General features: G+C 34.8%; 4 protein-coding genes across 4 annotated transcripts; 1 reads left to right on the top strand and 3 right to left on the bottom strand.

Annotated features, from left to right (window-relative positions):
* Nucleotides 1-18: 18 nt before the first annotated feature.
* LOC104755987 (uncharacterized) lies at nt 19-3,993 on the bottom strand. The gene is made up of 9 exons (XM_010478479.3): nt 2,825-3,993; nt 2,370-2,499; nt 1,734-2,230; nt 1,570-1,650; nt 1,362-1,466; nt 1,153-1,266; nt 976-1,059; nt 829-900; nt 19-631 (listed from the first exon to the last, which is right to left on the bottom strand). The coding sequence occupies exons 1-9, from the start codon at nt 3,143-3,145 to the stop codon at nt 371-373; spliced, it is 1,665 nt and encodes a 554-aa protein (XP_010476781.2). The 5' UTR covers nt 3,146-3,993; the 3' UTR covers nt 19-370.
* A 171-nt stretch (nt 3,994-4,164) lies between these two features.
* On the bottom strand, nt 4,165-6,792 carry LOC104755986 (cold-responsive protein kinase 1). The gene is made up of 7 exons (XM_010478477.3): nt 6,399-6,792; nt 6,084-6,162; nt 5,860-5,975; nt 5,547-5,757; nt 5,224-5,467; nt 4,983-5,133; nt 4,165-4,848 (listed from the first exon to the last, which is right to left on the bottom strand). Exons 2-7 carry the CDS (start codon nt 6,136-6,138, stop codon nt 4,453-4,455), a joined length of 1,173 nt encoding a protein of 390 aa, XP_010476779.1. The 5' UTR covers nt 6,139-6,162; nt 6,399-6,792; the 3' UTR covers nt 4,165-4,452.
* A 946-nt stretch (nt 6,793-7,738) lies between these two features.
* Nucleotides 7,739-11,118, bottom strand: LOC104755985 (uncharacterized). The gene is made up of 12 exons (XM_010478476.3): nt 10,858-11,118; nt 10,648-10,743; nt 10,451-10,534; nt 10,182-10,256; nt 9,809-9,889; nt 9,427-9,566; nt 9,068-9,301; nt 8,789-8,963; nt 8,595-8,678; nt 8,360-8,489; nt 8,126-8,283; nt 7,739-8,014 (listed from the first exon to the last, which is right to left on the bottom strand). Exons 1-12 carry the CDS (start codon nt 10,978-10,980, stop codon nt 7,832-7,834), a joined length of 1,563 nt encoding a protein of 520 aa, XP_010476778.1. The 5' UTR covers nt 10,981-11,118; the 3' UTR covers nt 7,739-7,831.
* Nucleotides 11,119-14,044: 2,926 nt separating this feature from the next.
* Nucleotides 14,045-15,369, top strand: LOC147923381 (uncharacterized). Its single transcript, XM_087496425.1, has 3 exons — nt 14,045-14,173; nt 14,473-14,702; nt 14,871-15,369. The coding sequence occupies exons 1-3, from the start codon at nt 14,045-14,047 to the stop codon at nt 15,367-15,369; spliced, it is 858 nt and encodes a 285-aa protein (XP_087352551.1).
* The last annotated feature ends 2,151 nt before the right edge of the window (nt 15,370-17,520 follow it).

Raw genomic sequence — 17,520 nt, 5'->3', positions numbered from 1 at the left:
ATATAAAAAGATTCAAACTTCACTAACTAAAACGTTTCTTCAGATATTGAATTGTAATAAACTTACTCGTTACAATAGTTTTCGATTTCTCAGAGTAAACAAAAGAAACCATAACATCACAGTACATAAGATAGAGATGCACAGATTCTATTTACAGAGAAGGGATCCAAAAATGATTCATCCAACGATTTGTTTTCATGCTTTTCCATGTCCCTTTCTTCTTCTTCATTGGCACCTTTAAAGTTGTTTCCTTTTCAGGCTATTCCTTCTTCATATCTTCGCTCATTTTCCGTGTTGTCGAAAAGAACAAGCGATGAAAGCTCTTGCTGTTGATCTTGCCATTGTTGTTAATCGTGTTGTTGTTCTTTTGTCAAGTCGATGTTCGTCGTGATTGTTTCTTGGTTAACTTGAAAGGACTCCAGCTTTTTCTGCGTTTTGATGTCTCACAGAAGAGACCAGAAGCTAGAGCTTGTTGAAGCCATAACTCAAACTCTTCCTCATCCTCATCCATCATCTCCACATCTAGATCCCAAGGGAACCTGCTCGAGTTTGATCTCTGGGTTGCCTTTTCTAAACCAACCATGTTCACATGGAAACTTGGTCTATGTGTGTTTGGTCTACACGCCATTCCCTTCAATAATGGAAATAAAGTATACAAATCATCAAGTTCACATGCAGCAACAGAAAAGTCTTAGAGTAGTTATCTCAAATCTCTTATGGCGAAAACAAATCTTTGGATTCTTGAGCTGTCTTATTAGTTATTAGTCTAACTAAATCTGAACACAGAGTTATCGCATCTGGTTACTTGTAAAAAATGAAAACACCAACCTGGCAGATAGCCCATTCTGAGACATCAAAGATTTTGCCCTCCGCACAAACAAATGCTCTTGGTATTTCAATCTACAGCACATGATATAAAACGATTAATTCATCATTACCAATAAACAAACTAAGACTAAAAAACTGAAGCTTAACCTTATGTGCTTTCTCGAATACGAGAGTCCCTTTGTGTTCAACCCATCCATCACCATCTTTGGCTTGATGATATTGACCACATTCCTATAACAGTAATAACCATTAACACAAATTAAATTTTATGAGGAGGAATTTGAACTCAAAATGCTCAGCAAGGAGAAGTGTGAGTTATCTAACCTGACACCATCTGGCCTTTGCCTTACTCCTGTTTGTACATATCCAAATGTGTGAATTCCCGCATTTCGTACAGTGTATGCGCCTTGACTCTTCGGATCGATAACCGGGAACATTCTGAAGAAATTAGAAAATCTTTTTATCAACCTTTTATAGGAAAACAATAGAACAACACAGAACGCAAAAAAATCTCACAGATTATATCAACTAACCTGATGTGAAGAAGCGTGCGAGGTCTGACAGACACTCCTGGTCCTAAATTCTTCTTTCTTTAACTGCTCATCGTAATCTCTCCTTTTAACAGAATCAGAAAGAACCTGCAAAGTCAACCTTCCATGTCTCAATATTCAAAATAGAAAATAAATTGAGCAAAATCTAAGCTGAAAACTACTGGTCACGGATCCATTTTTCAGTTATTACCTCATAAGCACTTTGAAGTTTCTTGAATGAGTCACTTGCCAAAGGACTTCCCATATTCTTATCCGGATGAACCAGCATTGCCTATATAAAGTAAAACACAGCACAGAAATTAGAACAACTTAATTCATTAGCAGAGAGAGAGCTCAGAAGCCAAGAAAACAGACCTTCTTTCTATACTCTTTCTTAAGCAGTGCGTCATCAATCTTTTTATACCGAGGGATTCCCAATGCTTCATAGTGATTTAAACTATGAAGTATTCTTTTCATCTCATCAGCTGAATCCGTTTCTATTTTAACTACCTTAACACTAGAAATCTCCTTCATGTTACTAACAACAGTTGACGGTGATGCTGGCTTAGTGGACGACTTATCTTCATGAACCTTTTTCTCAGGTTCTTCAACAGGAACAGAAGAATACTCAAACTCTCCTGGAAACTCATCATCTATTACAGTTTCAGGTTTCTTTGGTTCCTCCGCTTGTGGTTTTTCACTAACACTATCACACCATTGAAGAAGACGAATAAATATATCGTTGGACAAGAATGCAAGATTCATCGAGAGAATAACTCCAGGCCATCCAAGTCTGACTTTGACACAGTACATTGCATACATCGTCGCCATAAGAACCACCACCCGCGCGTGATTCAAGGAGAACAAATAACCTGATTCAAAAAACAACAGATATTAACACTATTTGAAAGATTCATTAGCTTTCCTCAGTGTGGGAAAGAGAGAGAAATAGCAATACGATAACTATGACATCATAATAAAACTTTCTGGAAAAGAAAGATTGACACTTGCCTCCAACTATAAATAATGTTCCGGTGATCCAAAAATTAGCGTACATCCACAAAATCAAAATTCCAAATAGTCCAACAATGAAGATCCCAGGAGTGCGACCCAAGTACAAGACAACAGCACCAGCAGCTGCCTGCGATGGTAAATCAAATATAGGTGAGACTTGACTCAATTATGCATAACTCAATACCATAAGTGAAGCACCGCAACTAAATCTCCAAGTTAAATGTAAATTTCAATTAAAATCTCAAAACCATTTGCGGGAATAACTTCTAAGATCAATATATCGCCTTCCTGTGTTTTGACTTCAAGATAGTTTTCAATATCAGTTCTCACTCATACAACCAAGGCCATATAAGAGATCTACTCAGGCACTCACTCTCACCACACCCAGAATTCAACACTAGTTAAAGACATAGATTCAGAATCAAGAATTCAAAGGGGTCTAGAGGCCTTACCATACCAAGCAGAACATAAACCAAGCAAGATAGCGAAGTCAGGCTAAGGAAGCAACTCCACATTATCAGAAGCAAAGCAGCTGAACCAAATCTAGCACTGGACTGGAAACCCCTCAAAATGCAGTCTTTCCAGTAAACAAACGATAAACTAAGCAACCCTAAAAGCTTCCCACATCCACTGCACACTAGTGGCCAATGACGCTCTGCCAAAGCTTCTGTCCTTTCCCCAAAACACCGAGTTGCAGCACAAACCCATGAGCACAAATGTTTCTGAGACTCCAACCATATCAAACCTTGCTTAACCAATCCTATATCCTCCATAGCTAGATAAAATAATAAAAACCCTAAAATCGTCCTTTAAACCAAAGCTCAGGTTAACTGATAGCAGAAAGAACAATGGCACTGAAGAACTTGGAATATCAAGAAATCTAGCTTCTCAGCCATTGCTTTGATCACTAGAAGATACATTAGGCTCGGAGCTTATTCAACTGGTCTTCCCAAGAGAGAGAAGATACAACAAAACATAATTAGCAGTAAAAGACAGCAAAATCCGGCTTTATTCAGCGTATTCGTTCAACGCATATCCCTTCACAAACAAGTTTCCCCAGCAAAGAAGAAACATACAAAAAAAGAAAAGTAATCTCTAGAATATCCCAGAACCTTTCTTCCCCTCTTTTCAGCAATCAATTCTCACAAAACCCTAAAATTACTCAACAACAATCCAGTTTAGTACATAACCTCAACTCAGATCCGAGAAGCTTAATCAATCGGAACAACGCAGACCCAGAAAACAAAATAGCTTCTTTAGAGCATTTCACCGAGTCGGTGTAGAGTGGATAGAGAGAGAGAGAGAGAGAGAAAGAGAGTGAAGAAAAAGGAAAAAGAAGAAGAAGCAAATCAATGAGCTTTAGTTTATTAAAGTAAAAATTGGTTGCAACAGTAAAGATAAGCTCGGGAAACATGAAACCCCAAAAAGAGCTCATGAAAAAGAAGAAACCTTTTAAAAGATTCAATAAAAGTTGTTCGAGGAGAAAAGAAAAGAGAAGACAGTGGCGTATAGAGACAGAGATTAGAGACGAAGGCAACACTTAAATATTTTAACCTTTACTTGTTGTTGTTACTTCTTAGTGAATGAATCATTCTTTTGGAATTGGATTAAGTGATACTCTGTATTACCGGAATTTTGTGGGTCCTACGATTTAACAGAACCAGAGTTCTTGAACCGTTAAATCAAACCGAGGAGATGGGATTCAACTCGGACCGGAATTGGTTATAACCTTCTAGTTTTTAATTAAGCTCATCCCAAGACAGTTGAAGCTTAGAGTAGAGAGACTTCAAGATAAGAGAAACAGATTCCAACTTCAATCTATATGGATATATACATATACATACATACACTCAAATCTCTGTTTTGCAGATGTAAGACGTACTTGAACAACAGCGAGCCAGAGACCGCCTTTTCTGCAGTCGTTATCAGCTCAAAAAAGCTAACAGAAAACCAAAAGAAAAAAGAAAAAGAAGAGAGAGACGCAGAGACATCAAACTCCTCCTTTTCCCATTTACATCTCAAAAAACAGAAATCAAAGAAAAATTAAAAAAAGGGATTTATTGTTTTTTCTTTTTTTCTTTCAAATGGTACTGCTGAATGTATTACCAGCATTAGCTGATGAAGCACCTGATGAGTAAGCATTTGAGTGATCTCTAGACGAGGCATTTGATGAAGAAGAAGGGTTTGTGTAGTTTTGTCTGTTCACTTGCTCTGCCTTTGTTGCCACCGGTCCTCTCACTTTTAAATCCATGAAATCAGATATCAAACCCGGTCTGCTTATTTTCTTGTAGTCTATATCCTTCTCCCCTGTTAGAAACTTCACCACTGTGGACATACTTGGTCTTAACTTAGGACTGTCTTGTGTGCACAAAAGACCAATTTTTAGGTACTGACAAGCTTCCTCTGCGTCAAAGATTCCATTTAAACCTGAATCAACTAGATCCACGAGCTCATTCCGCTCATAAAGCGCCCAAGCCTGTTGAAAGGTATATAGAGGTTATCTTTCCAAAACAAGAGCTTAGAGACGGGTAAGATTGATCATACGGACTAGTCTGGCTAAACATAAGGTAAATGCAAGAATGGCCAATTCTGATGAGTAGCAAGACTTACTCTTTCCAGAAGATATTGATATTCCGTCGGCAACCGGGTGTTTTTGTTACTTCTTCCACTGACTATCTCCATCAGAAGGACTCCAAAGCTGTATATATCTGCTTTACGCGTCAACTGTCCCCTAACCGCATACTCTGGTGCTAAGTAACCACTGCCCAAAATTAGATGTAACACATGTTAAGACCTGCAGTTTTTAGTGGGGAATAAGGGAAAAAGGGAGAAAGAAACATATGGAACTCACATTGTACCAGCGACACGAGTGCTGACATGAGTCATGTTAGGTGGCATAAGCCTAGCGAGTCCAAAATCAGAGATCTTAGGAGATAGATATCTGTCGAGTAGAATGTTGCTTGCTTTGATATCTCTATGGATTATGTGTGGCCGTACTTCTTCATGAAGAAAGGCAAGACCTTTAGCAACCCCAACGCAAATATTGGCTCGACTTCTCCAATCAAACTGTATCCCACTCCGAGTGTAGCCACCAGCTGAAAAAAAAAATTCATTTGGTTAGGAATAACATTACAAAGCCAGAGAAGCTAACACTATAGAAACTAAGAGAATCACCTAGAAGCGTCTTATCAAGACTATTGTTCTCAAGAAAGTTGTAAACAAGAATCCTGTGAATCCCCTCCACGCAGCATCCATACAACTCAACCAAATTCTCATGCTGTATTTTGGATATCACATTGATCTCAGTCAAGAATTCTTTTACACCTTGTCTTGACTCAGCCGAGAGGACTTTGATAGCCGCTAGCTTTCCATCTTTAAGACGGCCCTAAACATTTTGAAAATTTGTTTCCAAAAGAGTTAAAAAACATGAAAGTGAGAAAGTGAAAAAAGAAGATTGAAGCAACTGAGTTAAATTATCTCAATTCACCTTGTACACAGAACCAAAACCTCCTTCTCCAATTTTATTTTCAGCACTGAAATCATCAGTGGCCTGACGTATCTCTCTGTATTTAAATATCTTTACGTTGTCTATCGCTGCTATTTCTGTATACATATCAAGCACTTGTAAGTTGGAGACACCCAGAAACAGGAGTATACAGGATTAACATTCCATCCTATTTAAAAAACCCTAGATCATGTATGTATCTGTACCTCCGTCAACTTCTCTAGCTTCTCCACTCAGACATGCGAACCAGGAGCAACCCATCAATGTAAGACAGAGACCTGTGACCTGTTTTTGCCATGAATTAACCAGAAGCAATTAAGAGATTTTGACTTGTAACTAGTAAAACAACCACAGATCGGTTTCAATTACTACTCAATTCCTCAATAGAATCACTGTCCAAGTCAGAAACCCTAGTAGTGAGGGGGACCAAAAATTAAAAAGCTGTGAACTTGGAATTTGGGTTTTGTCAAGACTCAGAACAAAAGCTAGAAACAGAAGCAGAGAAAATAAGAGAAACCCACCTCAGAAAGATCCTAAATTTGGAAGAGCGCTGCTGAAGCCAAGCAAAAGAGAGAGAGAGAGAGAGAAACTTGAAGCTACTTGGGAAGAGTTGGTATAAAAAGGCTGCGTCTTTATTACGAGAGATGAGAGAGTCCTTTGTCCCTCGCCGTGTGTGAAGATCAGATTACGGATTTGTTGAAATGGGAGACTAAAAGACGAATGAATGAAATAATGCATTAAGGAAGACCGTCTTCGTCTTGTAATGGTGGCGGGTAAAAGTCAATGCCCCCTAAACGTAACCAGACGTCAGCATTTAATACGTTCCTTGCTCCGAGTCCGACGACCAAATCTACTCTTTCTTTTTTTCCTTTTTTTTCTTCTTAATTTGTTTTTTTTTTGGCTCGTGTTTAAAATGCCTTTTAATGAATTATATGATTCGACTTTTAATTATTGACTCCTCCTTACTTTATGCTTCAGTCATGGCCTCATTGCCCATAATTCTTTCTCTTTTTTTTGGACATAAATAATTGTTTTTAAAAAAACTACTATTGTCTAGTTCATTTATAGTTGGAACTAAATTATTTGTCTTTTTTGATTATAATATTGCAATAATTGTTTTCAACATTGTATAGTCAGAAAAAGAAAAAATCTAGCATCTTTCGTCAAAAAAGATCCAACATGATTGATTATGTTTTGTACTATTTCTAATTTTAGTCTAATATATATATATATATATATATTCTTCATACAATTCAACGCGATCAAGTGTATTGACATAATTTTATTTTGTGTAATATGACAAATGAAAATTGTACAAGTTACAAAAATAGTGAAACATTGGAACTACAGACACTATAATCTTATGATTTGTTTGTCAAAATATATAACTTTGTATCAGTGATGTTGTACCATCGTAAAGGTTATTTGCATCTTCTTGATTTTGAAACCTTTAATTGATGCGTTAAGAGTCTATTTAACACGTTGTAATGTGAAAACGTGTTTAACAAATACTACTACAAAAACAGCATCACTTGTATAGTTGTATTAAAGAAAAAAGAAAATATGAGAAGTTTCAATGATCCATCCATTAAAATAAGGAATATAATATAGCGTTAGATGATGAAATACATAAAACAAAGACAGTAATTAGAGAGCCTAACACGGGTCAAAAAGTCAAAGGAAGGAAACCTTATCTACCAATTTCTTTCTTTTGTTCTACTCGTCGTCAGGAGGTATCGTCACGAACGAGACGGACGGAAATAATGGGACATGTGTTCACACCACGAAAATGAAGTACAGCTCAAACAAGAAACCAAACTCTTTAGATGAGTTCTCTCTCTCTCTTGACAGCTCAGTGAAGTTTTTATAAATTGAAACCAACATGTATTATAAAAGAAAATTTTAACGTCAGTTCCAACAGAATCAAAAGAGAGGTTTTTATAGTTTTTAGGGGTCAAAGTCTTCTAGCAATAATGGCGACATTCCTAGGTGAGATGCTGGGATCAAATATGGGAAGCATCATAACTTCAATGGAGTCACCTTGTTCTTGGAGAAACATTAGTCTATCAAGCAAGATTAATGTCTCAAGTACTGGTCCTAATGCAGCTCTAATAGACCAGTAAGGCCCTATCAGTTCCTGCATTTTTTTACATTTTTATTTAGTTTGAGAACACCAAATACAAGCATCCATCAATATATGAGGATCAGGGACAGAGGAGAATGCAAGAGAGGATGAGAAATAGCTTACAGTGAATGCATCAGCTTCATTCCATGTGGCATTCAGGTCGAGATCTTGAGGATGCTCTAGATTAAGGCTTGAAAATGCTGACAGACAAAACTTTTCGAAAGAAGAAAATGTGTCCGAATTCGAGCTTGTCTGCTTTAATGGGTTCTTGTTATCGTTGTCTGCAGTGAACTATAGATATAAGAAAAGTGATCTTGGTCTAATTTATTATCAAATCTCATCCATCGACCTACTGACCTTTCCTAGTTTTATCAACTGCTGCTGGGGTTTCGAGGGCTTTTCTTTGCTGTTGACGACGGAATGCCTTCCCTTGGCGCCCAATGGAAGGACTCGTCGCCAAAACCTCTGGATAATGTTTTGAGAGAACCTTCAAAGAGTAAATAGATTGTTACTTGTTAGAGATTATCACTATATAAATTCAGAATCAATTTGACAAAAAGTCTACTCACAAACAGAACCAAACCTATATTACCATTTGAAAAGCAGCACGAAAAGAATGCAACTCGAAATTCTGCAGACCAGCATCTTCTCCTAAGCTGCTCCATCTCTCAGCACTCTAAGAGAACTCATATAATTTCTTTACAAAATTAGATTACTGTGAAGAAAAATTATGATATAAAACAACAATGTTGCAGCATCCAAAACAGATAAAATAATGGACTATACCTGACAAGCCAGATCACGTGCATTTTTGCCAAGCGAAAAGTTCAAGAATTTGAGTCCAGCACTCATAGGAAAACCACATTTGGAACAAGAATTCTCACTGCTTTTTTCAGATAATAAGTTGTAACAGCAGCCAATGCTCACTACTGCTTTTACTTCTTCACACTCCATAAAAGTCCTAACGAAGTCAAGTTAGCAGACTGTTTCAGTGTTTAGGGACAATCAGGACCAAACTAATAACAGAACACCGGTGAAACAGTTACAGCAAGCATTTAAACTAACCTCAACATTGTAACAGATAGATCTCCACATGCATGAAGGCCAGCAAGAACAAGTGAACAAGATCTGATGGCATCATTTGGTGATTGTGATCTCCTTGGACCTTCATTCAACGCACTTGCATTTGAATCCAAGTCATTTTTCTCCAGAGGAACATCAGTCAAGGCTTTCAACATCTCTGTGGATAATACACGGCATGTAATCGTCATTGGAACATCAGGGCACTTGTTTCCTGAACTAACAGTGAAGAGGTTAAGTAGCATTAAAAAGTCTAAAAGACCAGAACTGTGCATCGAGAATAAGGAACATCTGTTACTTTGTAAAATGTTTAAATATAAAATTATAATCTGCAAGTATCTTACCCAGATTTACGCATCTGTGCAGCAAAATGCTTTCTGATACGTGCAGCACGTGCATCTGTTACCTTTCCATGATGAGAAGAAGAATCAATTGCAACCACTGAGTGCTTATATTGGAACGAAAGAACCTGCGCTAGATAACCCTGAAATAATATTTTTAACAAGTGAACAACATATTTGCCAATGATGTTATTTAACACAATTAGTTAAAACTATAAACTACAAAAAGTTACTAAAACTCAAATATAAAGCAAAAATCATCAGAGGAAAGGTTCATTATACAACCAGAAATAGAATCTACCAATGCAGCAGACAAAAGTAACCACGCAAATTATGAAAAAGGGAGCTCCAACACTGCTAAACATGAGAAAGGAACTGAAGATACCTGACCAGAGCCGACATCAACGACAGTAGGAGCTCCAACACTGTTAACGACTGAACTAACAACAGCGGAAAGAACTTCAACCTGCATGAACCTTTATAAGTGACTTACAGATCCATTCAAACAAAGCGACCAGTAGAAGGTACATGAAGAACCCGGAAGATACATTTAACAAATACTAAAACATAGGTTTACATGTGAAGTGACAAATGACATTTCCGGGTAAAGACCAGAACAGTTACAAAACATTGATAATCTCTTTTCAATTTAAGTTGGCGTTAGTCACCAAATCATACTACTGAAGGTCCATATCCAAAGAAGACATACTACTGAAAGACATGAAAATTCATCTAGGAAAGTGATAATAACAATATACCTCATGTTTTTTCTTTAGATTCATGCCCTGTGAAAGAACAGTGCTAAGCGGTACCATATCCACATCTGCAAGTACCTGCCAAAAGTAAAAAAATAATTAACCTTTGATGTAGTCTAGAATCTAAAATACCACCAGATACAGCAGAAACAGGTAAAGACACATTCCACCAGTCAGTATTCATACTCTATCAGAGGAAGTTAACATGGAGAAAAACCTACCGCATTACAATTCAAAGCACGTAAAATGTAGAGTAAAGAAAAAAACAATACCGCCTGTAAATCAGCTTGCTCTCTAGGAAACGATAGAGACCTCAACGTGTGAATAAAGTCCTTGAGTGAAGAAGGCCAGTGATCCTAATAAACAAATCCAATAACACAAAATTATTCAGAGGCATACCATCAAGCATAGTTAAAAAAATGGTACCCTTTTAATCAAACATCTCAATCATACAAGAACAGAACTTGACCTGAACACCACCGGAGGGAATAAGAAGAATGTTTTCTGGCTTCTCATCCTTTAAGCAACTCATCCATTCCTCATCAACAGCTTCCCATTGTTTATCCTGAAAACAAAACCCATTAATCAACTCTCACAACACAGCACAACACAACACAACACAACCCAGCTGCAAGATAAAAATTTCAGATTTTTGTTTCCTATAACCGACCATACATACCTTGAAGAAATTGACAACGTGAGCATTTATTAGGAAAGAATAAGGTTGAAGGAAATCGATAATGGCGGTGATCCATTCTAGGGTTTCGGCTCTCGTGTTGCAAGAATACTTGCTGCTCTTCATTTTCCCGATGACCTGAGTAGCAGCAACGATTCTAGTTTCCGCCGCAAAACGGCGACCAAATTGAACTGAAGAAACAAGCCGTCAAAATATTTTCTTAAAAAACCTCGCAACTTTAAAATTTATTCAATTTACCCCCAAATTATTTTATTCTTAACAAATACACCCCCACTTTGTCACGTGTCACAGTCTACAAGAGACTCTGACTTGGCTGGAAGGTTTAGACTCATGTCAGTATTTATCAGATGTATCACAATATTCTTCTGTGACTACCAAATACATTCTCTTGTTAACACTCTTCTTCACCTTCACCAAATGCAATTCTCACAAAGAAATGATTACAACACACAGTCAATTTTATAAACCATACTAGCATTTGATCCACGCTACGTGCGAAAGTTGGATGAGGGTATTTTTTTCTCGATTGTTTTGTTAATTTGTTTTTTGGTTATGTATTTTTCCTTTTTTTTTCATCTGGTTTTGTTGTTTGTATATTTTCCTTTGCTCTTTTTTGGTTTACTTTTTTTTATGTACTTTCAGCTAGTATAATGTAGTCATTTTTTTTTATAATAAATTTACATCATCATCATGATCTTTTTTTTGTTTTCAAAGAATATAGAATTAGAAGTTAAGTTTGTATAGTAATAATTGTTGTCTCACTTTAGTCGTTAGTTGTGCTTAATTAAAATTATTTTTCATTTTGTCGTCGGACTGTTATTTGGTTTTATTATGTGGTTGTAGATAATCTTTTAATTATTTTCTTATTTAATTACTAACTTGTGCAAGTAGTTTTTTGTCAATGCTTGTGTGTTTGTAGTGATTTGTTAGTGGTTTTTGATTAAAAATATTTGTAAATCTCAATTACTTACAATTATGTTTTTTTTTTTTTTTTGTGTTTCTGCCGTTGGGACTTATTTTCTGCAAACCTTAAAGTTGTATTGGCCCGTTGGGTATTTAGTGGTATGTCATTGAGGTGGGAATGACTTTGTTCCCTTTGAAAATATGATGTCTCGTGAACGGATAGCAGAGAAGTCATTTTTCCAATGTACAGGACAATAAGAGTTTTGAAACTATTTCCTTGATGCTTCTAATCCTTCTTCATTCATCTCTTTCATCGATGTACAAACTTTATTTTTTATTTGGTGTATTTAGGTGTTTTCCTCTTCGTTTCGCATCCGTAGGGGGTAATTGGTTCTCCCCTTATGTTTTCGTTCAAGTTAAGTGTTAATTGGTGTGGAAATCTGTTCTTTTTTGAAATTGTTTTCTTCCTTTCATTTTCTAATTAATTTATCCATTGTTTTTGAGATCTTAATTTTAAGTTTTGTTTCGGTTGGCCACATAGTGTGGATTTCGATTGGATGTAAATTGTGTGTTGTAAAATTAAATTTTCGCCTCTATGATGCTTTTTTAAAAAAACATTTTGGGTGTGTATTTTTGTGTCTGGTTTAGTAAGTCATTCAATTTAGGTCTAATGTGAACAAAATGTGGAACTTAAATTTCAGCTTCTTTTCCTTCAACTAATGGTGTATGTATCTCTTACATTTTTTTCTATTTGGTGATGGTTTTCTCAATCGCTGGCGACTAATCTATATATACATTTTCCAAGTACATTTAGCAAATAAATCATGAAATTGCCACCTATTTACAAGACTGCCATTAGCATTAAATATTCATATTTTATAATTTACAATAATTTAAAATATTATAAGGTTTTCAATTTTTGTAAACAATTATTCTCCCATAATACCAACTTTCCAAAAAAATCGGAACCACTACTATTTGCATTAAATACTAATTTGATAATTAATTAAATAAATATAACTTTCCTTAAATTTGAAAAAAAAATCTTCCTAATCAAAGTAATAATATTTTTGCGGGTTAAAGTTATTAAATCTGTTGCGGATCAGACCTCACATGGCGGGTTAACACATATTATCACGTTTTCACCATTAAAACAAAACTAGAAGAATTAAATTAGTAAAATGTTCACATATCCTAATCCTGTAAACTCAAGCGGGATATATGGGTGCAGACTATATACTCCCATGGGGCCATGGGTTTTGTAGGATAAGTTTTTTTGGCTTAAAGTAAAAAAATCTGTTCCAAAACCGATGTGACATTACGGGTTTGAACTAACACTAAAAATCTTAATTTTTGCCATATATTATAGATTTTTAACTCACAAAATAATTAACTATCCTACGAAACCCGCAAAAGTATATACATGTCCGCAACCGTTTTAGTATATACATTTTATTAATTTTTTAATAGTATAAATATTTTAACTTATAAAATATTTAAAGAAAAAATAACTAATATTAATGATAATTATTTCAAAACTAAATATACATATATTTACTAAAATATTTAAATGTTTTAGAAACAGAATAAAAACAAAAATAGTCCTGCGGTGTACCGCGGGTTCAAACTTAGTGTTAATTGAATTTCAGTTATGTTTCCCTGATCCTCTGTAAGTGTTTGTCTTTTTGTCGTTTGAGTTTTTTTTTTTTTATGATCTAGGTGTCCCTGAAGCTGAAGACTTTTTTGCATATGTCTATCTCCTGGTAGTCGTAATACTTTTAGACCTGTTTTTGAGATGGTTTGTGGGAAGTTTCTTCAATATATGTTAATTTTGTATGTTCTATTTTTGTTGTTATGGTAAGTGGTGGACTTTTTCCAATTGTTTAAATTCTTGCTATACTTCCAGTTATGTTCTCTCGTTTGTATTTTTGACGGCGGAGTGGAGGTTCGTGGAGAATAGTTTTATTTATACAGCATATAAAAAATGTATTACTAATGGATTGGGATTTAAAGAAATATGTAACTGGATTTTTAAAAAAAAATGAAACAAAGAAATAGGTATTGTTTTGTTTAGTGGGTTGTGTGAAAAATTTAATAAGATAGTGGATGACAGCACCATGAGTGAGGAAAGGTAACTTTATATATATTGATTCTAAATAGAATCAACCAGAAATTACAACAATATCTTTGTCTTATCATTCGTTCTTTTTGTCTCTGTAACAATTATTTTAAGGAAAATAAATCTTGAATTCAAAATACAAAAATGATGGCAGACAATGAAGGAAGAAGAACGCCGTTAATGAATCTTGGGGTTCAAGTGTCGATGAGAGTGTTAGCCTTTGGAGCTGCAATGGCCTCGTTGTTGGTCATGATCACTAACCGTGAAGTCGCCTCTGTTTATGGCATTGCTTTTGAGGCTAAATACAGCTACTCCTCTGCCTTTAGGTACATATATTTTTAATTCATTCTCTCTTTTTTTTCCTATCACCAGCTAATAGCCTGCATGAAATTTCATCATTCACGTATTGAAAGTCACGTAGAAAAATAAAATCACACAAATACGGTGAAAAGGGTTGAAAGTTGAACAAATTCAAATGAGAAACATCCCTCACGTCTTATATTTATTTTACCACGTGAAACTAAAACAAGGACAACTTTAAGGTTCTCTCGAAGATTCAACATTTCTTTTGGCAGATTGCTTCTGGTACTCTTCCTGTACTAGAACGGCTAGCGTATCGAGGTATCCGATGTGATACTCTGTGTAAACGGTGTGCTTCGGCTACTGAGACCATTAATCACGCTCTTTTTGAGTGCCCGCGCTCGCGGAGTATCTGGGAGCTGTCTTATTTATCACTAGATCTGGAAGGATTCTCATATGCTTCAATCTATACGAATCTGGATTTTTTATATTGGCGGGCAGCATCGTAATCAGGGATTTCTGATATCACTTTTAGTCTTCCCTGAATACTTTGGTCAATCTGGAAAGATAGAAATAAAAAAGTTTTTTAGGGAACAAAGGCCGACCCGATAGATATTCTAAATCAGGCGACAAATAACAAATTATTGTGGGATGACGTCAAATCTTTCACCAGGAGTCATTCGACTCCTCCGGAGTCTTTGGATGTTAGGGAGCCCTCTCCCTGCTGTCAGATCGATGGTTCATGGAAAAGTTCGGATGCCCTCCAGGGTTTGGGATGGTGGTTCTGCAACAGTGAGGACTTGACGCTAATCCTGGGAGCCCGGAGTCATAGACGCGGCCTTACTCCATTACATGCTGAGCTTCAAGCTCTGATCTGGGCTATGGAGTCTCTGTTGACTGCAGGGGTGGTTTGTAAAGATTTTGAGACGGATTGTGCAGAGTTACTCGCGATGGTGCAACAGCCCGAAGATTGGCCAGCTTTCTCGAATTTACTGGAGGATTTTTCGTGGATCAGATCAGCTTATCCCTCTTTCACCATGCACATGATCTCTCGTGAGTCTAACACAATGGCAGATTGTTTAGCTCGTTCTTCAAGATCTTTAATTTCTGAAATTTCTTTTGTAAGCTCTTTTCCTTTGGCTTGGTCAACCCACCTAGGAGTTCTCTTTTAATTTTTAATGTTTGGTTGAAAAAAAATAAAATAATAATAATAATAATAACTATCTAAAAATGAATTAAGTAAAATAAATGAAAATTTTAAAATAATAAAAAATAATACTTCTTCCGTTTCATAATATAGGATGTTTTAGTTAAAACACGCATATTAAAAAAATAGTTACTTTTTAAAAGTTTAACCAATCATAAACAAGACTGCATAGTATAAAATATAAAATTAATCTAAAAGTTGCATAGAAAGTTGGAAACATCATATATTATAGAACGGAGGGAGTACTATAAAGGGGCATTTCCTTTTTCCATATCTCTTTTTAAAAATACCCCTTCATGTTGACCATTTTTAAAACTACCCCTCTTTATATACAAAATGACCAAATTACCCTTTTTGAGTGACAGCAAGAATGTACAGTCATCAAAATCGATAATATTTTCCCGCCAAAAAAATTTCCCGCCAAAAAAATTTCCCGCCAAAATCGAAAATTTTTCCCGAAAAAATTATTTTTTCCCGCCAAAAAAAAAAATTTCCCGCCAAAATCGAAAAATTTTCCCGCAAAAAATATTGAAATTTATACCTTTTAAAAACCTTGTAAATGCTTTTAAAAAACTTTTAAAAGCGTTTACAAGGTTTTTAAAAGGTTTTTAAACACATTGTAAACGCTTTTAAAAACCTTGTAAATGCTTTTAAAAAGCTTGTAAATGCTTTAAAAGGTTTTTAAACACCTTGTAAACGCTTTTAAAAACTTTTTAAAAGCATTTAAAAGGTGTTTAAAAACCTTTTAACAATTTTATAAAAACTTTTACAAGGTTTTTAAAAACATTGTAAAAGGGTTTAGAAGGTATTTAAAAACCTTTTAAAAACCATTTGAAAATCTTTTAAAAACCTTTTAAAAACCTTTTAAAACCTTTTAAAAACCTTTTAAAAATCTTGTAAAAGCGTTTACAAGTTGTTTAAAAAACCTTTTAAAACTCTTTAAAAAATCTTGTAAAAGCCTTTACAAGGTGTTTATAAGGTAGAAACCTTATAAAACCTTTTAAAAACCTTGTAAATTTTTTTTGGCGGGAAAATTTTTGGCGGGAAAATTTTTTTTTTCAAAATTTTTTATCAAAAGTTTTTTGATAAAAAAAATTTTGGCGGGAAAATTTTTTTGAAAAATTTTTGGCGGGAAAATATGTCGGAAATGTTTTGGCGGGAAAATTTTGTTTTTCTTTTTATTGAATAAAATAATTTTCATCTAAGGGTAAAATGGTCATTAAAAATTAAAAGAGGGCATAAATAAAAATGGCCAGAAAAGAAGGTATTTTTGAAAAGGGGTATATCAAAAGGGGCATTTTTAACAAATTCTCTACTATAAATTTGTTTCAGTAATAATGTTATTATAAGAACTATAACCAAAAAATAATTCTATTCCAAAATTTAGAATGGGTATGAGTTTTAGTTATGTCATTGTATTTATAAAAATTTAAATATGAATATAAAATTGAAGTGAAACATTAGTTTCTAAGAAACATATACCATAAAGATTTATTATGGTATATCTCATAAGGTATATTATCAACTGGAGCTACAATTTTATAACATGATATAAAACATATATAACAAATATAAGATATATATATTATCAAATACTTTTAACCCAAAATATTGGCAAAAACAACATATTTAGGGGATTGGTTTGAGATTTTAAGAGAATTTTAATGACTTTAAATAAAATCATGGAAAGTAGAACATTGAGGATTCTAAGGGATTGTTTAGAAAGTTTTTAAAAATCTTGCTGATTTATTTTTCCTAATCTTGTAAAATCTCTCATAAAATCTTGTAAAATATTTCTCAAAAAATATTGCACAATATTCTTTCATTGTTGTATTGTCGAAACATAAGTTGTTGGTTTTCTTTTTCTATCTAATAAAAGACAAAAAAAAATCTCTATTTATTTCTGGGTTGATCACGATCAAATCTGATTGTGATACAAAGTTCAAATCATTTTTAATACTCTGTTTCAGAAACTCCAGTTTTGAACATTATTGATATGAGAAACTGAAATTGTATTACAGATTTTTGTGTCAATAGCTGAGTTACCAAGTCTTCCACAATCAAGCTTGAGGCTTGAAAAGTTGATGATTTGGATACAACAATGGTAACAGTTTCC

Source organism: Camelina sativa, chromosome 17 (assembly GCF_030686135.1).
Source record: "Camelina sativa cultivar CO46 ecotype springtype chromosome 17, ASM3068613v1".
NCBI lineage: Eukaryota > Viridiplantae > Streptophyta > Magnoliopsida > Brassicales > Brassicaceae > Camelina > Camelina sativa.
Note: the sequence above shows the minus strand (reverse complement) of the source record. Positions and strands in the feature narration are given on the sequence as shown.